Source organism: Copadichromis virginalis, linkage group LG17 (genome assembly GCF_057382275.1).
Source record: "Copadichromis virginalis isolate Kocher_CV1m ecotype Utaka linkage group LG17, C_Virginalis_male_GT1.1, whole genome shotgun sequence".
Lineage (NCBI taxonomy): Eukaryota > Metazoa > Chordata > Actinopteri > Cichliformes > Cichlidae > Copadichromis > Copadichromis virginalis.
The window spans coordinates 13,161,683-13,187,952 of NC_140634.1; the positions used below are offsets into that span (position 1 = coordinate 13,161,683).

The 26,270-nt window shown below is 42.2% G+C and overlaps 1 protein-coding gene across 1 annotated transcript in view; it reads left to right on the forward strand.

The window, feature by feature from the left end:
• The window catches only part of exoc2 (exocyst complex component 2), a 52,326-nt gene that overhangs the window by 17,253 nt on the left and 8,803 nt on the right, over positions 1-26,270 (forward strand). Inside the window, exons 5-18 of the mRNA XM_085436364.1 lie at positions 722-835; positions 2,288-2,412; positions 8,227-8,307; positions 9,287-9,432; positions 11,251-11,332; positions 11,431-11,533; positions 16,570-16,688; positions 20,724-20,837; positions 21,142-21,266; positions 22,373-22,441; positions 22,543-22,700; positions 22,822-22,943; positions 24,464-24,525; positions 24,739-24,819. Of these exons, the coding sequence (XP_085292490.1) occupies positions 722-835; positions 2,288-2,412; positions 8,227-8,307; positions 9,287-9,432; positions 11,251-11,332; positions 11,431-11,533; positions 16,570-16,688; positions 20,724-20,837; positions 21,142-21,266; positions 22,373-22,441; positions 22,543-22,700; positions 22,822-22,943; positions 24,464-24,525; positions 24,739-24,819 (1,501 nt within the window). The remainder of the gene's footprint in view (positions 1-721; positions 836-2,287; positions 2,413-8,226; positions 8,308-9,286; positions 9,433-11,250; positions 11,333-11,430; positions 11,534-16,569; positions 16,689-20,723; positions 20,838-21,141; positions 21,267-22,372; positions 22,442-22,542; positions 22,701-22,821; positions 22,944-24,463; positions 24,526-24,738; positions 24,820-26,270) is intronic.

Below are 26,270 nucleotides of genomic sequence, written 5' to 3' on the forward strand. Positions count from 1 at the left end.
AGATTTACAGGAAGAAGGCTCCAGCTGAACTAATAAAAGAGGTGCATATAAGGACAGCAAACATGACAAAACATCAACTACAGCAGAGAATAGGAAAAAATTACAAGACATGCAAAAGAGGCATGTATATTAGATTTAAATAGGTGCATAATGATAGCAACACTGGTGTGTGTGTGTGTGTGTGTGTGTGTGTGTGTGTGTGTGTGTGTGTGTGTGTGTGTGTGTGTGCGTGCGTGCGAGTACGTCACGGAGTGTGTTCTTTTACATGGATTTTGTGTTTCTGTTACTTAAATGCTGCACTGTTTATGTGGGTTTTGTACATATGTGTGACTGCAGAGTGGGTGGTGGTGGTGGTGGTGGTGGGGAGGGGTTTAGTTTGTGTAGGCCACAGGTCATTAGTAAAGATCAAGCTTCCTTAATGAGTACTGGGTCCTCCAGGGGGAACCAGGCGTCACACACTGCACTTCCCACGCCAAGCTCTCCCAGCCACAGTACATCCCCGCCAGATACTGCCCCCTGCTGGAGAACTTGATCTCCCACACGTCACTTTTAAAAATGACTTCAATTGTTTTACGAAAGTCTGCTCACACACAGTTTACTATAAAAACATTTATACGGGTATTTTCTTTATTTTAATTCCACCACAGTTTTTACTCTGTTCTTTTGTTTTATTTAACTGTCGAGTTTTATCGTCATCTTTTTTCTCTCGGTCTTCTTTCAGAGGCAAAATCACACCTAAAGATTTGGAGCTGACATTTCCAGGAATGAGCGCAGACTTCACCAGTGAGAACTTCTCTGCGACCTGGTACCTCATAGAAAACCATGCAGGCTCCAGGTACACAAGCTCCTACTTTGTCACTCATGTTAAGCTACCATCTCTCATAACTAACAATATGAAAGAGGAAAGGAAAATAGAAAAACAAGCAGTAAAATATCTCTACCTTTCACAGAGGTCCACCAAAAATTGAAGCTCATATTTTCTTTAACTCAGTTACTTCGACACAAGACAGGAGCTTACAGCGTAATACATAAGGTGCATCAGTAAAACTCACACTAATACTGGTATAAGAGCAAACTCAAGGCTCGTATATCATTTTCAGCAACTGCTGCTGGTTTGTTGTGCCTCTTTGACTGAACTCATCCAATATTACTCCTTGCCAGTAGGTGTGATTAGTGCTGCTATGATCTTATGACTTTACTAACTACTGACCTGGATAAAATAATCAGAGGGCCACACATTACTAACACTAGTATGTTAACAGCTAATTTAAAAGATGGTTGCAGGTTACAAGGAAAAATATAACATTCCAGTGTAACAATCTGATCATTATGAATGAATTGAGTTAAGTAGCAGTTCAGGCTGGATTTAGGTTGTCTGCAGGCTAGTCCCAGACGCCATCATGTTTGACAATTAGCTGAAACAATTCAAATATTCCTGTATAAATCAGTGCAGTAATAAATATCTGATAGTCAGATGATAATAATCATAATTTGTCACCATATAGTGCAATCTAAGGGATGGCAATGAATAAACTGAAAAATGTACACATGGGCTGAATCTGAAGTCATTCACTATTTACTATATAGTCAGTTTTGTTAAATAAGTTTAATGTACTGTTTATCACAAAATTGCATAACTGTCTTTTCTCTTACTGATCATAACCTGTTACGTTCTAATTGTGTGACAGTAACAACATAATTATTATAGAGAAAATTACCTAAGAAGATGCAAAAGTGGGGTGGGTTGTTTGTTTTTAATTTTACAGATGAGATCACCACAGAGTAATTTACATAAATAGGTAGTAGCCAGTAATAAATGATTTTGTTTTGTGCCATTGAAATGAGGTTATATTTTCTTCACTAAGTTTCTATATGAAGACAGGGCAGCCTGCTGACCCAAAAGGCTGTCAGGGCAGAGAAGAGGAGAGTTATTTTGGACTCTCCTGGCTTCCTCTCCCCCTGCTTAGCCTTCCAGTAACCCAGACCCCGGGATTCAGCATTAGCAGGGGCCTCTGTTTGGACCTCACTGGGTGACTGTTTCTTCCTGTGGAGGAAACCTCACCGAGGAGACTGACACACAGACACACGCACTCAAAGTGCCCCCAGATGTGCGTGTGTCTCTGCGCATACAGAAACACACGCACAAAGTTTCAAAAATATGACTGTATGTTTTGGGCTGTTGGTTGCACAAAACCTTCATGGTTTATGTCTTTATTTAAAAAAAATGGAAAGTAATCATTAGTTGTAGCTTTGATATACTGACAGTGTCATTTTGTTGTTTTCACAGCTTCGATCAGTTGAAGATTGCAGCCAGTAATCTGAAGAAGCAGGCTACTAAGAAGAACGAGGGGAGTCTGGCCTATGTGAAAGGAGGCCTCAGTACATTCTTTGAGGCTCAGGACGCTCTGTCAGGTGAGGGAATTAACACATTTTTGTGTGCTGTGGAAGTGCCCCAAATGATGTCTGATTAATACACTACATTACAAATCATCACTCTTCACTCTCCTCTTAGAAAATGGCTCTTGATTTTTGGAAGAGTGTGTCTTTGGATTTTTTTTCCCCCCGCATGCGGTTTAGCAGCAGTTGATTAAAGAGGCTCATTTGGATGCCGCGTGAAAGCCCTCTACTTGGCACTGAAGTTGCACTGGCCAACCACAACACAGTTAATTCACCTCCATCAAAATGAGATCAGCTCTCACCTGTCACACAGTCTCTCGCTTCACTCTGAAAAGTCGACGTAAACACACACACACACACACACACACATGCACACACTCACTGACCTCTGCATGCAAAAAAGATTTCAAGGTAGCAGAGACCGACGGCTGTCGCTCTGCCAGGTACCTCAAATCGATTGTTCACTTCATCATTCATACTTTTGTCTGTTTACCCTTTGCTCCCGCCTTAGCTGCTCAGTTACTTCCCCTTACTATTTATATGTACACTTTTCTGCCTCCATCATTATTATTATTGCTTTCCGTATGTTTGTGCCGCGGTTGGAAGAGAGGCAATGTTTTCATTGTTAGCGGCTGAATCTAAATAAACGGAGCAGCCCAACACAATGCACGCCAGAGTATTAGGACTGATAGTGCTGATAACAGACCCAATATGACCAATGGCAACAATGCGCAGTCATTCTCACGTTCAGACTGAGCGTGCCTACTGTGTGCCCACTGCACCAATGGGAAATGTACAGTTTCCAGGGGTTGAAGGGAAGCAGTGCTCCATGGATGGACTCATGTGACCTGTGACTCACAAGCACATACTATTGTGATGTTTTCTGGCTTGTGTGAATTTTCTGAGATGGATATAAGGCAGCACCTACCAAAGACTTTGTGTCAACTGTATAGAAAATTAATTTATGTGGAGCCAACAGAGAATTCAGGATGACTAAGTTCCCCTAAACATTCTTCAGATGTCTTAAATGGACCTTTAAAATCTTAAATGCTTGTAGTATAGTCACATTACCACATGAATTTCCAGCACACAATACCTTTCTAAAACAGAAATAGAAGAATCTCTTTATTGTCATTGTATGACATTACAGGTGGTGCTCCTGGGTGGTGCATCAAAACACATTTAGATTTCCCAGTAGGACTGTGTTGTTAAGCTCGTACTTCATAGGTTGACTAACTCTTTCTGGCTTTTTACTTATAAACAGACTTAACAGTTGGCTGACAGGATAGATTAGCCAATTAAATGATTGTAGCCAGAAAATTAACCCCCAAAATACTAAAATCCGTCATGATTTGGTTTAGTGGGTATCAATAGGCCTCTGAACTTGTTTGCCACCTGCTTGCTAATCTGTAGAAATGAGAAGCATCACTCTTAATGACAAATGTCTTGAGATTAACAGTTACTTTTGTTGGTTAAAGTTTTGAAATGCTGAGTAAGGAAATTGCTCTGTGTGCCAGCCAATGATATTTCTGTTCTTTGATATTTCTATGACTCCCCCAAAAATGTCACAAGTTCAATTTAAAAAGTGCCTTTAATAAGATTTAAATTTGACTTGGCGGTGATCTGGGCACCCCGAGATTAGCACGGGGCTGTCTTCATCTCCAGAGAACTGAAGACGGCTCAATATTTCAGCTCACCCGACGGTACGCAACATGGCCAACCATTTCATTGCATGCAGACACACCAAGAAACTAATTGCTGAATGTAGTGGAGCATTTCTAAGCTAACAGAAGGTCACAGGTATGTGACTGCGGGAGTATGTCTGTGAATGTAGTATATATAGTGTTACATAATCAGATGGCATGAAATTTGTCTTCAAATTACTACTAATGGTGTTTTTGATCTTCCTAATGTGTAAACTAGCAGTTTTTGGTTTTTGTCATATTAACTTTCTTCCAGTTGACTAAAGAACCTTTTTTTTTATTAAAGAAATTCAACGTCTGTGTAGATTTTTCAAGCTTTGCTTAGAGATATTTCTTTATGTTCAAGCTGTGTGACCACTGATTTTCAAAAGACATTTTTAGTGAACTAAGAACAGAAACTGTCTCATGTTTGAAGAGGAATTATGACTAAAAATTCATTTTTCAACTTCCTGAATCGTGTCTGCTCACTATGACTCATTGCAGGCCTGCAGCATCCTTTTTATGCCAAAATTTGGCTTTCAGTCATAAAAAATGAAGTGGAGGCCCAAAACGGATGGCTCAAGTGGAGCTATTTTGTACATTATGTATGGTCAGCCAAACCAACATACCAGCCAGCATGCTGCTTTTGAGCCTGCCAGCTATACTGCCAGACCTCGTTAACACAGCTGTCAGAGCAACTGTGAATCCTTTCTTTGTCTCTCTTCGATGTTTGGCAGCTCTCTGCAGTTCTGAATTGGTCCAAATGAACCTCATCTGAAAAGTGTCCATTAGAATTAGAAAAAAATTAACAGTGAATAGAAAAACTTAACAGGGCACTTATGTGTTCTCGTAGTTCAGAATGTGCTGCATTAGAAGTTGCTGAATGCTTCCAAGCCTCTTCGTCACCATTACAACATTCTCGTCTCCTCTCGTGTTTATTTTCAGTTCTGCTTGCATGTGAGATTTTTATTGATGACTTTAATAGGCGACGTCTGGAGCTTTTTCTTCTTCTTCAATGTAAGTGTACTGCTGCCGACAAGGTGGAAACAACAGAGAGGAGCCAAATGTAGGAAAAGAAATGAGGCAGCTAGAAAATGTTTAGAACAAACAGCAGGATTCTGACTTGAACATCTGTGGACTTTCTGCCTCTCCCTCTCTTCTTCTTGTCCAAAATAATTGCCTCTTAATTGCTCTCCAGTACAGCTAAGCTTCTCCAGCACAAATGGCAAAATAAAATCTCATATCACCTTATCTAATTTAGACTTTGGCAAATCAAGAAACAAGGTTACCCAGCAGAAAACGAGCTGAGAAGAACATCTAAATAGTGATGACAATAAGTGAAAGCTGAAAAGTAGTCCTGTTAGCTTGTTGAAAACAAAATGTTTCTTTAAACTTTACTTTGAATAAACGTCCTCCTTCACACCTCTGCAGACTAATCAGACAAGCAGCCGGTTCAACTCCAGAACCTTTTTGTTATGAAACAGCTGTGCTGCACACTGCACCACCGTGCTGCACTAGCATATTGCAAGAGTGCATGTTCACTGCACAAAGGAGCTTAAGAAAAAGCTCACCAACACATAACAAGACCGAGCACCGACAGAAATCTAATGTAAATAAAATGTATATAAATAGATTAAACATGTTTTTAATTTCCATTCGGTAATACTAATTTGTGAAGTCACAACCAAATAAAGTGTCAGTCAGATGCTGTTTAAAAAAACAGATTCATGTTTGCACTTTTGAAACAAAGGCCTTTGAACACCAGCCCTGGGTAGACGTAGGATTAGGTTAATAGGGTATCAGACACAAAGTCATGCTTAACTTTGTCAAGTGTGCTAGTTACCAAGTACAAAGGTAGAAATCTTACGTTCTGTAAAGGGAAATTTTCAGTGCCTCTGAAAAAGGCTTTAGCAGCTTCAAAGGTAAATATCTTCCTCACTTAATGAGGAATAAAGATTTTCTGTTTCTTGTCAGAGGGTCAGAAATGACCAGAAATTGCATGGATTCCTGTAACATAAGCTAACAGTCTAATTGCTTTTACTATACTTGGTGATCAAGCTTACTGCCAGATATACTCAGCCCTGCCAGTCCTGATGTTGGAGGCCACTTGAGTTGGAATGCTGCAAATGTACATTTTTAAGCAGCTCTAAACCCTTGTAAATTTGTATGTTTCAAATTCCTTGACATGTATGAGCTCTGTTTTATAGTTAAGGTAGTGTTTTGTGTTGGTGTTATTTTTATGCTGCTGAAGAAACCCTGTTCACTTGTACATGTTTGTTTGTTTTTTGGGGTTTTTTTTCTATACCACCAAATTTCTGTGGATTACAAAGTATTTTGTTTATGTTTAGAAAGGAATTGTTTAGCAGTTTTAAAAAAACAAACAACAAAAGAAACCCACTGCTTGTGAACCAGCACACACATGGATGGGGTTTGGCTGTAGTGAACATTTGGTCATGGAGCCTCGGTGACAAATGTGACCAAGCCATCAGCCAGACGCACACAGTCAGCCAGTTTGTCTGCGTGCTTCTGGGACGCAGACAAACTGGCTGATTGACTGACTGACAGTCTGTCAGGGACTGGGGTTGTTGCCACTAAAATGTTGAAATTTGTGGTTTTTCATTGTTGTGTGAAAAGGAAGTCTCCCATTGACGCAGGAAGCGGAATAGCTACCGTGTTCCAAAAATGCACGATTCCCAGGGCCTATTCCCCGAGTCCCCATCCCCTGCTGGAGTCAAAACATTGCCGACTTTAGAAACCAGGGACACTGTATTTTTATTCTTATTCTTTTTTTGCCTCGACGGTTCCAGGAAGTTAAGCAGGAGCTGCAGCTCTTCCTCAGGTCCTGGCTCGTGTGTTATCCGGACCCTGACCTAATGTTTAGGTTAGCTGTGACGTCATGAGATCTTCAGTGTGCGACACATGCAGAGGACACGCAAACTGGCAGTAGGGCAAGGAGGAGTGTGGAGACGTGAAGCAGCCTTGAGTGTATGCGTGTGTCTTCTTTTGTGTTTAGTCCTATTAATTCAGCCATCTCCCGTATACACTCCCACGTCTCTGAGCTTTTGACCAAACCGGCATCTGGCCTCATTTTCTGCTGCTCAAGAGCAAGAGGCCAGTGACGTCCATACTGATTAGGCAATGGCATGTTTGAACTGGGTGTTTTTAGGAATACCTCGGTCTCTGCCTTGAGGCTTCTGTCTGTCAGAACGGACCCATATATTTATTTTCAGAACGCTCCCCCTTCACTTTGCCTCCCGCTCCCTCTGCTGTCAAGCTCTGCTAACAGCCAGCATCAGAACAACAGAGGGAGGACAGAAATGAAGAGAAGGAAATGGAGAGGTGTACTGTCCTTTTTTGCCATCCGTTTCTATCTTGTCTTCATTCTTTAGGTGTCTGCTTGTCGCCTATTTGAGTTGCTTCACAAGTGCGTATTAGAAAGTCTTCTAAACCCTCTCCAACTCCCTTCTACTCTGTCAATAAACCCACACTGCAGCTCTCACCACCCAGCTGCCCACTTCTTTATTTATATACTGGGGTAGCCCCGCTGCCTTCTCTCCCTATTTTTTTTTCTCCTTTTCTCCCCTCGTTCCTTTAAAAAAAAAAAAAAATTCCCTCTCCCGCGTAAAGCTCTTCTTGCTAAGTGATTGATACAAACCATCAGAGAGTTCCTGCTCCCCACCACGCTCCCAGTACAGTCATTTTTAGTATACAGACCTCAAGCTGTGCTCTTCCCAAAATTGGAAACATTTTAAGATTCACATTACCTCCAGGTCAAAGGGCTCCAAATGTCCCAAGACCACCACACTTTGTTGTTGATGGCTTTGGTTAGGTGAATTGATCCAATACAGTTGTTCGCTGGGACATGGTCAGGTCCTTGTTGCGTGGGAACAACCATGGGGGTGTGTGGCTTCAGTAACAGCATCTGTGGGTGGAGAACCAAGGCAGTTATCTGCCATCTACCACGGGGGTAGGGCATGTTTATTTGTTTTACCTTTGGTTCCTGAAATTGAAAATGTTCCCGGGGATTGGTTACTCTGCAGCGTTGGGAACGTAAAACCAGTCTTACATTTCTCACCCCTCTATGCTTTAAGTTATGATTTTTAAATTTTGTGAAATAAGCTAATAGTGATTTATTTATTTATTGCAGCTATCCACCAGAAGCTGGAATCTGATGGCACAGAGAAAGTGGAGGGATCAATGACTCAGCGGCTAGAAAACATCCTCAACAGTAAGTGTTCAATCAGTGTGCAGACGAAAACCCCACAAGATGCTTTTTCAGGGGGTGTTTTAATTTAGAAATCTTAATAATACAATAAAAGTTCCAGAATTTGACAACATCTCAGTGACACGGGGCTTTGGTAATACTGCCCAGGAATAACCTACATTAAAAAAGAGAATGAGTATGCGACGAGCCAGCGCAGTGCTGTAGATCACCCACCTTCAGCATCCAGGAGTTGTCGCTGACTCTGATGCACTGTGCCGTCAGACCAAACACGTCTACATTGTTTCACCGTTGCAGATTGTTCTGTTTTTAGCGTGCAGATCCTGCGTGTGCGTGCACGTGTGTCCGCCATTTCATGTCACACATGATAATGGGACTGCTCTAATGGAGGGTCAAGAAGCTGGTCCTTTCCCCTTTTCTAGTATAAATAAACCTCGTAGCCGGACATAGCTTTCATCCCAGACTTGAGGGCCCATGGCCCAGTGGGTCCAGTCTATCGTTCACCCCCAAAAACCAAGAGATTCAAACTACCGTAGGCGCCAGTCAGACTATCACGAAATAGTCTTGTGAAATGTCACAGCTAAGATTGGTGAGGGAAAAATGTTAGATGTTCCCCTGTTTGGTCTCGTGCTGTTTTTCCTTCAGGGATTTTGTTTTGCGGGTGGAGTTTTGTTTTGATTAGAAGAACTCGGGTTTTTTTTCTATTTGACGGCACATCCAAGGCCACCCACGAAGTAAGTCAGCTGTGCAAAGGTCCCACCAAGCAGCCTGACTAAGAGATAGCCGTCACTTTCTCCTTAGCAGCTCAGTCTCTGCTCCTGCTCCTCTCTCTGTGTCAAATAACATCCAGAGCGGGAAGAAAACCAGAGACCAGCAATAAGAGGGAAATGTGGTATCAGCATTTATTTATATAGGATCCTAGTTTCTCATTTTCTCCAGCCTCCTTCACTCTCTCTCACTCTTTCTCACTTCGTCTTTCTTGTAGGAGCGAGCAATACTGCCGATACTCTCTTCCAGGAGGTCTTGGGCCGGAAAGACAAAGCTGACTCCACACGCAATGCACTCAACGTCCTGCAGCGTTTCAAGTTTCTCTTCAACCTGCCACTCAATATTGAACGGAATATTCAGAAGGTACTTAACCCTGTTTTCAGGTGTTAATGGGCACATTTTAACCTAAACCGCAATCATTTCCTAAACCAAGTACTCTTTAGTTCTTAAACCTAACTAGTGAGAAAGAAAAGGTAAAAAGCCTGTGTGGACAATGTGAAACAGCAAAACAAGTGCAAACAATACACAGCTCTAAACAGGACGTGAACCATCCTCTGGATGATAACCCACCTTTACTCAGTTTGTCTGCCCTCAGCACCAACTTTTGTTTTTTGTTCAGTTATGGATTAGATGAACATCTGTTTTGTATTGTGCACCTGAAAACTTTGGCCAATGTTTAGGACTGGTTATTTGTTATACCATTCATTTAATCCTGTTTCAGTTAATGTAACTATCAAAACGTAACAGTCTTGTGACCTATTATTGTTTAGTTGGTGGAAAAATAAAAACTAATGCCCCCCATGAGATGCGCTACCTCATTTCACTTCACTTAAGCTATTTCCTCAGATGCAGCCCTCATCGGCTGAGCTGGATGTGGAAACACAAGCGCCTGACTTAATGTATGCCATAGCAACATCATCACCACAAACTCTTCTAAAACCCTACAGCGTAACCTAACGTGCACCTCTCTAGAAATGTTACTACACGTTGGGTCCAGGCAGTGCACAGCTATTGGGATTAGCCTGTTCACCAACATCAATTCTTCCTGTGCATTTCCATCTGCATTTTTTTTTCGTATATCAGTGAGAGAAGCACAATCACCATCTCAATTTAAAAAACTCAATATTAACAAAATGTGGGGGCTAACAAATGTTAGCATATTCCTCGAGGGAGATTGCTGAAACTATCAGAATATATGTGAGGAGATGTACACAAGCACAGGCGTGAATGCTGCCAATGACACAGTGCACTCACATGGGTTACATCATAGGCACACTATGAGGATTCGTCGGGCCGTAGTTGAATCATACATTAAATGATCTTAAAGCTGCCAGCTGTCAGCACATCTGGAGATAGAGAAGGTGAATATCAGGAGAAGTCGCAGGAAGCCAGTGGGCTGAAGATTTTTCTCTCTTAGCCTCTAATCAGGCAGTTCCTATTTCTAAAACAAACAGAGTACTTGGCACAGTGATGCAGTGGTTAGAATTGTCACCTCACAGCACTCACACTCTGTGGAGTTTCCATGTTCTTCCTGTGCCTGGATTTGGATTGGATTTGGTGTGGATGTGACAAGAATAAAGCAGGGAATAGCATAAAGTGCTGTAATAATGTGTGAGTAAATGCTGCTTGTAGAATAAAGAGCTTTGAATGATTAGTAAGAGTAGAAACGGTGCTTCATTTTCACTAGTAAGTGTGGGACTACAGCACACTGCGCCCTGCTGTTTTCTAAATGAAAGAAAGGACAGTTTGGGACATTGTCCTGGTTTGGTTCTCTCGAAAAGTTTGAGTTGAGTTTCTGTGGAAATGTCTGTAGTAGGCAGCACATAAGCATATAAATATGTAGAGCAAATCAATGGCTCTTCAACCGTTGAAGCCACATAATGGCACAAAGTACACAATTTTTTTCCCTCTACTTCCTGATTTCCATTTTTTTGTATAAGCAAAGGTTTTAATTAAAGCAGTTTTGATCTTTACAAATGTTTATTATTATTATTATTATTATTATTATTGGGGTGTATAGGTGTCCAAATCTGATTTATAAACTCTCCACAGGCTTTAACATGCAGCTTAAATGATTGTCAACCAGAGGGTGGAGCTAGAGAGGCTTAAATGCAAAGTGTGTCTCATGATTGATGAGTTAAAAAACTGTACATTATGAAATGAACTATTTTTTCTTTCCAGGGAGATTACGATGTTGTGATCAATGACTATGAGAAAGCAAAGTCTCTCTTTGGCAATACTGAGGTCCCTGTTTTCCAAAAAGGTAAACTGCTTTAACTTCAACAATTGCATGAAGATCATGGCTTTTTCTAAACTGATTGTTATGGTGATTACCAATGTTTTGACTCTACTTTTCTGCAGTGTACGCTGAGGTTGAGACGAGGATTGGAGCTCTACGGAGTCTCTTGTTGGAGAAACTGCTGCAAACTCCGTCTACGCTTCACGACCAAAAAAGATACATCAGGTCTCTTTACAATTCTATGACCCTGTTCAAGTTTGGATATTTTTCTTTACACGTCTACTCTGTCAGCATCCAGCAGAAAGTCATGACAAGTCCCTCCACTCCCTTTGGTTTCTTTGATGTCTGCTTGTGTCATCGTTTACCAGAACTTCAACCTCCTCCCCCCTCCCTCTTTCTTTTTTTTCCCCTCTCACTTTCCTCAGTTCACCAGTCATATTTCTGTTGTCTGGCTCTCTTATTTCTGCTTCTATTTTTCTCTCCCCCTGTCTTTCTTTTCCTTCTTTTTTTCCACTTCATCCATCTGTCCATTCATACTTGTGGTCTCTGCCTATTTATTATTGTGAAGACCAACCTGTCAGGATCACAGAGACCAGCTCTCAACCACATGGCAAATGGCAACATCTTTCATCCTGGTACATTAGGCACAGCTCTGAACGCCCACTCAGCTCCTGTTTACTCTTCACGTGGATTGTGTGTGTGTGTGTGTGTGTGTGTGTGTGTGTGTGTGTGTGTGTGTGTGTGTGTGTGTGTGTGTGTGTGTGTGTGTGTGTGTGTGTGTGTGTGTGTGTGTGTGTGTGTGTGTGTGTGTGTGTGCGCGCACGCGCGCTTGTTTTGTTCTTGTTCCTCAAACTTTTGAAAGATACACTGTAATGAGAAACAAATGAACGGCTGGTTTTTAGAGTGACAGCTTTCGGGGTGAATCATCTGATGTCTTAACTTGAAAGAGCCTAGCTATTCAAACCCCCCTTTGTTTTAATAGAGGATGATAAGAACACATGTTGGTCAGTCAGTCAGTCTCTCAGAATAAAATTGTAGTCCACACACACACACACACACACACACACACACACACACACACACACACACACACACACACACACACACATATATGTGTATGTGTATATGTATGTGTATATATATATATATATATATATATATATACATACATACATACATACATACATACAGTGGGGCAAAAAAGTATTTAGTCAGCCACCGATTGTGCAAGTTCCCCCACCTAAAATGATGACAGAGGTCAGTAATTTGCACCAGAGGTACACTTCAACTGTGAGAGACAGAATGTGAAAAAAAAATCCATGAATTCACATGGTAGGATTTGTAAAGAATTTATTCGTAAATCAGGGTGGAAAATAAGTATTTGGTCACCTCAAACAAGGAAAATCTCTGGCTCTCACAGACCTGTAACGTCTTCTGTAAAAAGCTTTTCTGTCCCCCACTCGTTACCTGTATGAATGGCACCTGTTTGAACTCATCATCTGTATAAAAGACACCTGTCTACAGCCTCAAACAGTCAGACTCCAAACTCCGCCATGGCCAAGACCAAAGAGCTTTCGAAGGACACCAGGAAAAGTATTGTAGACCTGTACCAGACTGGGAAGAGTGAATCTACAATAGGCAAGCAGCTTGGTGTGAAAAAATCAACTGTGGGAGCAATCATCAGAAAATGGAAGACATACAAGACCACTGATAATCTCCCTCGATCAGGGGCTCCACGCAAGATCTCATCCCGTGGGGTCAAAATGATCATGAGAACGGTGAGCAAAGATCCCAGAACCACACGGGGGGACCTGGTGAATGACCTGCAGAGAGCTGGGACCAAAGTAACAAAGGTCACCATCAGTAACACACTACAACGGCAGGGAATCAAATCCCGCAGTGCCAGACGTGTTCCGCTGCTGAAGCCAGTGCATGTCCAGGCCCGTCTGAAGTTTGCCAGAGAGCACATGGATGATACAGCAGAGGATTGGGAGAATGTCATGTGGTCAGATGAAACCAAAGTAGAACTTTTTGGTATAAACTCAACTCGTCGTGTTTGGAGGAAGAAGAATACTGAGTTGCATCCCAAGAACACCATACCTACTGTGAAGCATGGGGGTGGAAACATCATGCTATGGGGCTGTTTTTCTGCCAAGGGGACAGGACGACTGATCCGTGTTAAGGACAGAATGAATGGGGCCATGTATCGTGAGATTTTGAGCCAAAACCTCCTTCCATCAGTGAGAACTTTGAAGATGGAACGAGGCTGGGTCTTCCAACATGACAATGATCCAAAACACACCGCCCGGGCAACAAAGGAGTGGCTCCGTAAGAAGCATTTGAAAGTCCTGGAGTGGCCTAGCCAGTCTCCAGACCTCAACCCCATAGAAAATCTGTGGCGGGAGTTGAAAGTCCGTGTTGCTCGGCGACAGCCCCAAAACATCACTGCTCTCGAGAAGATCTGCATGGAGGAATGGGCCAAAATACCAGCTACTGTGTGTGCAAACCTGGTAAAGACCTATAGTAAACGTTTGACCTCTGTTATTGCCAACAAAGGTTATGTTACAAAGTATTGAGTTGTATTTTTGTTATTGACCAAATACTTATTTTCCACCCTGATTTACGAATAAATTCTTTACAAATCCTACCATGTGGATTCATGGATTTTTTTTTCACATTCTGTCTCTCACAGTTGAAGTGTACCTCTGGTGCAAATTACTGACCTCTGTCATCATTTTAGGTGGGGGAACTTGCACAATCGGTGGCTGACTAAATACTTTTTTGCCCCACTGTGTGTGTGTGTGTGTCTATATATGTCTATATATATATATATATATATCTATATATATCGAAGAATCCATAGGTCCGTCATCCTATTCATGTAGCCCCTTCCGCCGGGGTTACTTGCATAGTAGCATTCCAACAACGCCCTGTTTTCGTCTCTTGCCCACCGATGCCTTCTTGTTCCAGTAGCCCACTTTTCGTCAGGGTGCCCTGGTTCCTCAACACCTGACGCGGACCTTGTTGATCCGGGCGACGTCCGAGCCGGCATGCCTTCATATTTATCTGTCTCGCTCATGTCTGCGGTAGGCTTGCTTAGCATAGGGGGTCTAGCCTTAGGACCCTTACTGGATACAGACGCCCCAGGCAGGAATCGAACTTGCGATCCTCTGTTCCAAAGGCGTGTAGTCTAACCACTACGCTATCCAGCTGCGTACGCCCTGCCCGTGATCAGGTACCCTGCTGGGGTAATAGGCTGGCCAAAGGAGGAGATAGAAGCCACTGACATAAAGACAAGAAAGCTCCTTACCATGCATGGAGGGTTTCACCCCAAATCCAGCACCCTGAGGCTGTACGCTAAGCGGAAGGAAGGGGGCCGGGGACTGGTGAGTGTCAGCACCACAGTCCAGGATGAGACAACGAACATCCAAGAATACATCAGGAAGATGGCCCCAACTGACCGAGTGCTCAGTGAATACCTCAGGCAGCAGAAACCCAAGAAAGAGGAGGGAGACGAGGAACCATCATGAAAGGACAGGCCCCTGCACGGTATGTACCACCGGCAGATAGAGGAGGTGGCTGATATCCAGAAATCCTACCAGTGGCTGGACAAAGCTGGACTGAAAGACAGCACAGAGGCACTAATCATGGCAGCACAAGAACAAGCTCTGAGCACAAGATCCATAGAGGCTGGGGTCTATCACACCAGGCAAGACCCCAGGTGCAGGCTGTGTAAAGATGCCCCAGAGACAATCCAGCACATAACAGCAGGGTGCAAGATGCTAGCAGGCAAGGCATACATGGAACGCCATAACCAAGTGGCCGGCATAGTGTACAGGAACATCTGTGCTGAGTACAACCTGGAAGTCCCGAGGTCAAAATGGGAGATGCCCCCAAGGGTGGTGGAGAATGACCGAGCTAAGATCCTGTGGGACTTCCAGATACAGACGGACAAAATGGTGGTGGCTAACCAACCGGACATAGTGGTGGTAGACAAACAGAAGAAGATGGCCGTAGTGATCGATGTAGCGGTTCCGAATGACAGCAATATCAGGAAGAAGGAACACGAGAAGCTGGAGAAATACCAAGGGCTCAGAGAAGAGCTCGAGTGGATGTGGAGGGTGAAGGTAACGGTGGTCCCCGTGGTAATCGGAGCACTAGGTGCGGTGACTCCCAAGCTAGGCGAGTGGCTCCAGCAGATCCCAGGAACAACATCGGAGATCTCTGTCCAGAAGAGCGCAGTCCTGGGAACAGCTAAGATACTGCGCAGGACCCTCAAGCTCCCAGGCCTCTGGTAGAGGACCCGAGCTTGAAGGATAAACCGCCCGCAGGGGCGTGCTGGGTGTTTTTTTTTTTTATATATATATATATATATATATATATATACACACACATAATGTATATATACACACACATAATGTATATATATGCGTGCTTATGCTCATCTCATTTTCATTCCTGGACTCTGGACTGGACCAGAGTTGCTCTGCATGATTCAGAGTTCAAAATGTTCCTCAATTATCTTATACTGAGCCTTTGCCCAGCCTCTCAGGTCATCCTGTCTTTGAAACAAGCTTGTTTTTGCTTCTGATGCGGTGCCCCATGTCAAGAGAAGGTTTGTACATTAGGTGGGCGGGGCTTTGTGTTAACAGCCAGACCTCTACTCTTATTGATGTCACATAGAATCAAGAAATGAAGCATTTAGAGCAGAGGACTGAGCTTTTGTCTCTGAGGGATTACTGAGTGTCATTATCTTGACACTTGGACCGTGTTTAATATGAGCATCCACCATCCAGGAAAATCTAAATTGCATATCATAAAAAAATATTTTTTATAAATGTCATGATGGCGTCATTGTGAATTTTTTTTCATTCTGATAGTCGAGAAGTAAAAAACGGATAATGTGACAGTCATATCTTATGCTTAGTGCTTCAAACAGCGTTTCATTTAAATGCAACTTTCCCTTTCTTCCTGCTTGGTGAGGAGTTTGTGGTGGAATTTATTTTTTTTTAAAAAATTGTGATTTGAATTAGCCGTCCTCTACGCTTTATGCAAAAAGACAAAGTGCAGTAAAACCTAATGGGGATTTTAGGCTGACATTAGTGGGCTGTCCTGCCCCGACTTCAGCCAGAGCTTTTATTGTTTTTGGCCACTCTTTATTGTCTGACCTTTGATTTGTCACCCATTTAAGTGTGGATTTTAATTTTGTTGATCTTTTTGTCCCATCTCATCTTCCATCTCCCTGTCCCACGCTTTCGTAGGTACCTGTCTGACCTACACGCTCCAGGAGATCCAGCATGGCAGTGCATCTACGCTCAGCACAAGTGGATCCTGCAGCTGATGCAGAACTGCAGAGATGAGTTCATCAGTGGCCAGAGAGGTGACTAAAAATGCACATTTGTCTGAGTTGATTCGTTTTGCACATGTAGTGAAAAGCCCCTATTTAGCATTTCCAATCAGGCAGCCGGTGGATGTCGTGAGCTGAGGGAAGAGAGCAGTGTCTCAGTCGTTCCAGAGCTCTGCCTACATTCCCTGCTCCTTCGCCGGCCTCCTTCACCCCAGCCTGTGCTGCTTGCTTGAGGCCTGTGTGTTTATTTTTTCATGAATGTATGAATAAGATGAAAGTGATGGAGCACTGGCTTTGGATTTAGGTTTCAGCGCTTGACATGTTACTGCACACACACAAACCCGCTTTCTCACTCACACACACAGCTTCACAGATGGATTGGAACAATTAACCCCAATTAAGCTGTTCCTCTGTTAAATCAGCCAGCAGAAAAATGTGGATCTGAAACCGTCCACTCAGGAAGACCAGTGATTCGCCAGCATGCGTGCACACTCACACTGAGGCACCCGCACAAATCCATTGTGGGGTGGGTGGCTGCTTCACATAGCACAGCTGGAACATAAACATGTCTAATGCTAAAAGTAACAGTGGTTTCCGGGGCTCAGGCTTGATGGATCTGGGGATTGGTTCGTTCCCCACTTCTCCACATTTAAATTTCATCTTGATGATTATGTCAGGGATGGCCCCTTTTACTTCACACTTACATTCCACTGCAGAGCAACATGTGGTGGAGAGGGAGTCTGAAATCTCATCCAACCCAACTGTGCAGAAAATTGCTAGTTTGCAAAAAACAAAAAAGAGCACAGAAACACACATGCTGGCATGGACATGTATGTTAACTTATTGATAAAGTCCTCATACCTCAAAGCATCACATCAATTGTCAGTGTGTCAGTGTCAATTTTTAAAAACCAGGTTGTAAACAAGCTTCTTAGTGATGTTAGTGAAGTTGGGCCTTTTAATATTGAGGTCTGTAGGATGGCTTGCTTATTGAACCAGCCTCAAGTGGTGATTCCAGGAACTGCATTTTTGGAGCCGAACTTTGAGAGTGATGTCTGTTCTTGAGGTAACATCATTTAAGATACCCGTCTGCCTCTGAGAGGACAGTAGTTACAGTCAGCATGCGACCAAAATGACCTACATTTAACTGTGCAGTCTTCTCATAGATGTGCACAGTTCTGTTGAGAGTTGGTTGAGAGCCTCCTGCAAACCCAACTTTTTGTCCAACCTGCATTCTTTAAATCCGTTTTTACGTTGCCTAGAAAAGACTTGCATGTTTGCTTGTTCCTAGTCCACTGCAAATGGAATCAGTGAAATGACAGGCAGCACTTGTGTGCGATCAGTTAGGGTTTGTATTTTTTGGGGAACAGATTTATATTGAAGATTTTGAAATCCCACTGACACCCAGTGTAACAACCTTTGATAAGGTGGGGGTTCATTTGGTCACAGTATCACCTGCAATCCAGACTGTGGCTGCTGAATGCCTAACACCTTACAAGCCCGGGGATATATTGAGGCTTGGTTAGGGTGCCAGCAAAGCACACGGTCCAAACAAGTGGAAAGCCAAGAGCACCACTACTGTGAAAAAACACTCCGTTGTGTTTAAACAAATTACCCATGCTGTCATTCTTCTGGTGAGCACAGTGTTCACACAGACATGCTGAAAGGTACACGCAATCTTTCCTGTTTTTCTCCCTGCTCTTGTTCTTTGTTACAGCTGTCTCCTGTCTTCTCTGTTGTCACACAGCGCCCCTCTTCCCCTCACATACACCTCTGGCAGATATTCACCATCTCTGGTCTCCTCTGCTCACTTCTGGCCCAAGTGTGAAACCCGTGCCTCCACCCAGGCAATGCTTCAGCAGCCATCATTATAAAAACCACATCCACTGCATTCCCCCAGCTTCACTCTTCCTCTCCTTCCTTCCCACCCTTACCCTTCCTTCTGTATAGGACCCCCCCCCCTCAATGGTACCTCACAGCTACCCACTCTTCTGGTGGCCTCCTCTTCCCTTCATATAGATGCATTCACTAGCTTTTTTTATGCTATTGTCAGCATCACACATGGCAGAGATTATTCCGCTGTAAGCATCAGGCATATTTGCAGTAACTGGTGTCATTTTCTCTTTCAACTGTTGTTCCTAGTCAGGAATATAAGGCCAGAGGTCGTTCTGGTGTAGTCACGATTCCATTAATTACCCTATAAAATGCCTTAAATGTAAAATAAAACCATCCATCTTTGTTAGAAACAAAGGCCTGAAAGCTGAAGTTTTTTTGTGAGGGAGCATAGCAAGTTGCTTCCGTATGTCTAAACACTCCCATCGTGCCCCAGTGTTGCAATCTGACTCTGCCCGATCCAATTAGAAGCTGCAGTATTTTTATTTCTCGAGCAGCACTTCTTCTGCCAATGTCAACACAATTAACAGGAGTTTTTTTCCCTCTGGAAAAATAGGTTTTCAGTGAGTAGTTAGTGGGAATTCACTGTTCAGACACTCTGACGGTGTGTTTGGGATTTTATGCTGCAGAAATGCTGCTGTAAGAGCAATGCCGTGATAATACTGGTTAACGTCTGACAGGTGTTTGCGTGGTCGTATTGACTGATTGATTCATTAGGGAACTTTTTTACTTGTATTCAGAAATTTTGTGATGTACATAAAGCCTGGAATTTCAAAACTTTAAGTCACAGATTATTAATAATAGTGATTTTATTGTAAGTCCCATCTTTACTTTTCCTGACAAGATGTCCCGTTGTCTGTGCGCACATAAAATCTGGGTGAAACACTGGGGCGTTTTTCAAGAGAAGTGTGGTGAAGCTTTTGTATTCTGTAGCGTGGGAATAAGGTTTGTGTCCTCTTAGACAGAAAGCAGGTATGTGTGCGTGTGGTCAAGGTCAGTGACCCCTCTGGAAGAGGAACCCATCCAGCCTGCAGAGAAGCCCCAGACACGATGAGGAAGTGTGTATAGATGACACACATTGTCTCAGTTTATTCAACACGCATACACAGAGGCTTCTATAGTTTCCCCCTGTAAATTTGAGCAAGAAGCAGTGCAGCAGCATAGTAAATCCTTTGAACGTACAGAGCAGCAAAACACATGCAGTCCTCAGAATGCAAGTGCTTGTCCATTCTGAGGATTCGGCGGCCACCTGGGTCAACAGCAGCTCTCATCCCTGTAAAAAGACAGGAAAACTTCAGAGAGACAGAGCCTGTATTGCACCATATGGTGTGTGTGTGTGTGTGCGCGTGTGTCTGTCTGTGTGTATTTGCGATATAAGAAAGCCTCGTCTGTTTACAGATAGTCTGACTCAAATGAGAATTTCCTTACATTTTCTGGCCTGGATGGGTGTGTTGTGTGCACAGCCACCTCAACCACAATTTTCTCCTCTGCTTGGGGATTTCTCAATTCTTGCTTACACACTACATTCAACATTGTGACTCACCAGTACGCTTTTCTGTGTATGTGAGTGTGTGAGAGACACATGTTTTGGAAATGTGGCTCATCAGTCTCCATTGATTTAGACAAACTGGTGTGGGCGTAGTGCAGCGTTGCACGAACCTGTCCTTAAAGTTTCATTTTCATTGTAGCAATTTTGATCTTCTTAGCACCGCAGTCTTTCACTTTCATTCCTTTTTGCCACCCCTTGTTCTGTTATCATTAAGTTATCTCACAGATTCAATTTGCTAACGTTGTCTCACATGCAGCGATAGGAGTGTGTGGTTGCAGAACTTTCTCATTCATTACCGCTGCATAGCTCCCTGTTGCCATCTAGAGGAGCTCTTAAGAATCAGATGTAACAGAGCACATTGTGGCCAGCGTAAACCCACTTCACCCCAGCACTCGCAAAGACCACTGCTCTGTTTCCCCACCGTGAAAACAAGGGGACATTCTCTCCGCTGAGATGGATCAGAACACAAATAAAGAAAGTAGGGAGGGATTGTTTTGTGTGAAAGCCCGTTAAGCTTATTGAGGAATGTGGAATTATGAAAATGTGATTATTTAATATGTGGAGTATGTGTTTCTTTTCCCTTCAAGCTCATTTCTCATCCCTCCCCACTTTCGTTATGTCTCTCAGTGGGTGCGGGAGCTCTGGACCCAGAGGGGGATACCCGTCCACCAGCCCTCGGAAGGCTCAGCCACACCGCGTCTCTGAAGAGAGGGGGCAGTCTCCGAACGCCACGATCCAGCAGTGAGTAGTGCAGCACTTCACAGATTCGCCCACACACTGAGTTCTAAGGGGGGCTTCCCTGTCTGCGCTAAACTCTGTACACACGTACGTTTGTTTGTTTGTGTGTGTGTGTAACACTTTTGGTCGTGTACAGTGTTTAGGGGAATCTTGCATCACACTGTACGGTAAAGGCACAAATAAAAAAAACAAAGATCTTAAGCTTTATGTGCCAGGAATTAAACCATTCTGATATGTGAATATTGGAACTGCACAGTCATTATGCCAATATCCTCTATCATGTCATCTGTGTGTCCTTTTTTTCTAGATTGGCACTTTGAGACCCCGCAGCAGGTGCAGTTTGTGGAGAAGCTTTCAGATGTTGTGATCGGTCAGCTGCCCAATTTCTGGAAGCTTTGGATCTCCTACGTTAATGGAAGTCTTTTTAGCGAGGTGAATACTCACCAAGTAGACAGAAATCCTGCATACAGCATGTTTTTATAGCAACAGTGGTCACTTTGCCACACAAGATAATCCAGAGATGAACGTGGCCCTGTGGAGCTGTAGCCCAAAAATGTAAATCTTTGTTTGTGGTCATTTCCATTATTTTTGTAAATATAGGGGTTCAAGGCAGTGATTGTCATTTGGAGGGTCAAGATTAGAAGTGAGTCAGAATATCTCAAGTCAGAGGGGCAAGGCTGAGATGGTGGTAAAAAGCTTTGTGTAAATAGTGGGAAAGTCACAGCACCACAAACCTCTCCATGGCGTGCTGCATTTTGATTTCACACATCACACAACCAGCTGCTTTATAATGCACAAATTATAATCTTCAAAAGTGTGGTTAAAGTGTAGTGAAAGCAAAAATAAAATTGTGTTTTTGTTGAAATTGTGTGGAAAGGAGTGCCATCAAGGGACCGTGCCCTGTCGAAAATCTTTAACCAGTAGATCGATACGCGTGCTAACACCACATTATGGACAACATCTGCAAAAGAATGAAAGGGACATTAGTTTTGTCACATAATCAATACAACAATTGAAATAAATGACAATAAAAACTGGTATAATAAATAAATTGCTATAAATTTAGCTCAATAGTTCAGCTTTGTTTCACTCATATTCATTGAGGATTATCTCATGAAATTCCTTTGGTGAGTTAGGTATTTAATTTGGGATTAAGAGAAGGGGAATGATTTTCCATGAGTCAACTCAGGTTAATGAGCTTCTACTGATAGGCCAAAACGAATGGTGTTCTTAGTAATACACAAATGTCTCCGTGAACAAGAATATTTCCCATGAAAACTTTAGGCTAGGCTAATAAAAGCTTTTTTTAGAAACTCAGTTTTTTCGAAATCCTCTGCAGGTTTACATTCCATATCTGTGTTTTTCAGGGTTTCCATTTAAGAGAAATTATTTGATTATTCTCAAGAAAAGTTGAATGAATGTCATTTGCATTATCATAGTTTGCTCTAATGCAGGCACAGAAAGCAACATAAAATCTATTTTCCGTCAGTAATCTGGACTTCTCAGAGGTGACTAAGTATTTGTGTCTTCCCCTACAGACTGGAGAGAAATCTGGGCAAGTGGAAAAATCCAAGAAGAATGCCAGACAGAGACAGAATGACTTTAAAGTATGAGGATTTCTAACTCCAGTTTACTCTAATGTTAATTTGAGATAATGTTTTTTAAAGACACATTCTGCAGTACATACTGTATGTTGTCTGTTTTGTAGAAAATGATTGAAGAGCTGACCAGTCGGCTCGTGAAGCTCATTCGGGGTGCTCTCTTACCCGCCACCTTGCCGCAAGGGGAGCTGAGTCTTTATGGAGGCTGGGAGAGCAAGACAGAGTTGGCTGGATCATGGCTTACACAAATCATACACACTGTCAGGTCCTCACACTTTGGCTGTAATTAATTTGCTTACATGTTTGGTTAAATGGAGGCATTTGGGAGCCACATGCTTACCTTGCCTTTAATAACAGACCTCTGTTCTCTGGCGTTTCTCATCCAGGGGTTGTCATGAGGCTCTGTCTGCTATGGAGATCCCAAATGATTTGCTGCAGGTGATCCAGGATCTTCTGCTGGATTTGAGAGTTCACTGTCTCATGGTGACTCTGGTGCACACAACAGAAGGTGAGAGAGCTCTCAGTAATGGACAAAATATTTTCATCAAGATCTTCATTTTAATTGACTCCAAGTTACCAAACAGTTTATTTTGTTTTCAATGTTCAGTGTGGCAGGATCATAAAAACTAAAAGCAGCTTTTGCTGTGTCAATGCAATCTTCATGTGACAGAGCCAATCATTGGACTGAGCCCATTATTGTCCTGAACACCCATCTAGTACATAAATAATGTACAATGGCTTCCTAATGAGAGCCTTCTCATCCAGTTATCCAAAATATCACATTTTTCAGGCAGCAAAAAACATCTAACAATTTCATATTATATGAAGTATTGAGAACTAAAATTAGCACCAGTAATAAACCTGGAGGTAGGTAGGTAAACGACATCCAGTTGCTTTAGATTACAGCCAGATAGATGCCTGTAAATCACTCTAGTCCTAGACTGAGAGGAAAACTGCTTCTTTTCTTTGCGGATCCTAGAGAAGCTAACATGCAAGAAAGTTAACATGCAAGAAACCAAGGTTTTGTCAAAGTTTAACAAGATCGGTATGATATTTGAGGCGAAGCTTGGCATCTGCTAGTGTGCTGATGTACAGTGAAACATGAAACACTCACTCTGGAGGGGCTCATAACATCCTTAAAATCTTTATTTCTAGTGTCTACATTTTACCTTGTTTTTCTGGGTTTTTAAAATAAAGATATGTATAGTATTTATTCATGTATGTATTTGTACCTAATTTATTATTGTACATTGAAAGGCTTTTAAATGTGTTGACCGAGTGTGTTAAGAAGACGTTTACTGGAAAGTATGCCTGCTTGTACCAGATACATGGGGCAAAATATGCCAGGCCCTGCTTACCCTTGCAAATAATGTATTTGTTGGTCTAAGCAAAACAGCATTGGGAATCTTTACCAGTAGAATAAAAAAAAGTTGTCACCATAGACACGTTATTAATCTCCACATGAGAAATAAAAAGCTGTGTCATTCTGAAATCACACTTTGATTATCATCCGTTACTTGTGTAATCCCCTGCTAGACAAGAATGCGAAAGGACATGAACTCAAAACCTGCAGAACACGACAGATTTTTATAAAACCATGTGAATTTGTTAATAAGCGCTTAGTGGTCAGTGTCCTCAAGTGTCACTTTTAGCTAATTCAACTTCCAGGTTAGTAATGGAGAAAGTGTTATGAGACTAAAACCAGACAGGCTGTGTTTCACTTGTGGTTAGGTATGGTCATTTTGAGAAGAGTGACTGTTTTTTTTTCTTAACTCCCCCCACTCACACGCACATTCTCACACACACAAACACACCACACGCACACACCAAATTGTGGTCTGGGAAGAAAGGGTTTGATTTTATATCATGTGGTTTTCCCTCAGAAACCTTTAAATCTGTTCATATTTCCATTACTTACGACCCCTTATGAAAGTCTCCACACTCCACATGTAAACGGCTCTGAGTTCAAAAAACTGTAGCACAGTTTCAAGTGATGGCCCTTTCGATTTGTGCTTTTTATACCCATAGATGTCAACAGGCTTGCTGAAAAGGAAGACTGGTTGGTAGATAATGAGGGAATCACCAGCCTGGTAAGGATTGGTTAATTTATCAAGCAGCACTCTGTGTCTTCATAGAAATCACAGAAAGTTTAACATCTATGTATACTTTCTAGCTGGCAGCGATTCATTGCATTTGTTTAGTCCACTGAGTACTTGTGGGTCTGTTTTAACTAATCTGTGTTGAAGTGTGATGTTATCTAATGTAGCCCATGTTTGTAATCTCTGTTTTTAATGTTTTTGCAGCCTTCACGGTTTGAGCAGTGTATGGTCCAGATGCTGCAGTCACTCAAAGAGCCCCTGGAAATCAAACCCGGAGAAACAAATGTTCGTTCATACCCTGCAAACATCAGAGCTACAGAAGTTTTCACATGATAATCAATAGTCATGAGTTTCTTCATCCATTAAATGAACTTAAATAGCTGACACTGACACGTGACAGTTACTTGTCATCTGTTAGACACAGGCTGTTATGGGGCTGGCATGCCTCCTTTCAATTGCAGTAATTGTCCCTCTGAATGAATGAATGGGAATCCTGCTGTTCCTGGCATTGTCACAAACTTTAGCATCGCTGAGGTGATGTTGAGTTCGATGGCAGCAGCATGTCTTACAGAAAGAAAAAGACTTCTGGATAAGAGCATAAAATCTGTTGTGCCTTTCCAGATGTGCAATGTGTCAGTTCCACTGACTCCTAACGCACACCCATACTATCAGAGGTAGATACCTTTTAAATATGACTGGTTCATCTCCTCTTTAGCTGAGAGGACGCAGCATCAGTGTTCTAATAAAATAATTTCAAATTTTCATTAGTCTGACCTGAGCTTTGTCCCAGAGATGACGGCAGTGTTTCACACAGGCTTCTTCTTTTTGGTCGATGATATTGTAAACTGTTTTCTAAAAGTGTGCCTGAGCCCATGCAGTTATTTTCATTACAGAATCATGCCTGCTTTTACTGCAGCGCCACCTCTGAAACCAAAGTGCACGAGAGTCCAGTACTGATTTTCAGACTTGCCCCTTGTACATAGAGATCGCTCTGTGTTTTTTGGTTTTTGTAAATGATAACACGCAGCGTAGATGATAAGATATTCAGTCTTCATAATTTTACAGTAACAAACACTATTCTGTAGTTGGAGTTGTTTTTGCAGATTGGTGAAACTTTGCCTCTCTAAGACATTTATTATTTTTACCAGCTAACCTAATTAGTTGCAAAATGTTCCTCCAGCTCCTTCTTTAAGTACCACTAACTTTTCAATTTTTTCGTTTCTCCATCCGAACTTTTTTGAGGCATGTTGCTGCCATTGCATTCAAACTAACTAATTGTTTTTCATAAAGTAGTAGAACGTCTCAGGTTAAACATCTGATATGTTTTTGCTGTCTTTTTGTGAAAAATGTAGATTTATGAGATTTGCAAGTCATTGCATTTATTTACATTTTACACAGCATCCAAACTTTTATAGAAGTGGGTTTGTATGAAAAAAGAAAATTCAAATTTTGGTGAATATAAATCAAGCTTAGCCGCATGGTCTCTGTGACCAATGTTAAAAAAGTATACTGATATCATCTTTAGTCATGTTTTGAAGACAGCAGTCTTTGTTGCACAATGAGATGGGTTTAAAATTAAGATCCCTGTTGGAATTGTGAAGAAAAGGGATGTAAATAGATTGATGTAGAAAACAAAACAAAAAGAAAAAATTAAATAAAGAAGAAAATGTAGTTAGTTTGTTGTAGCAGAAGAACAAGTAGTGGAGGAATAACTGCTGTGCGTCCTGGCCTCGGTT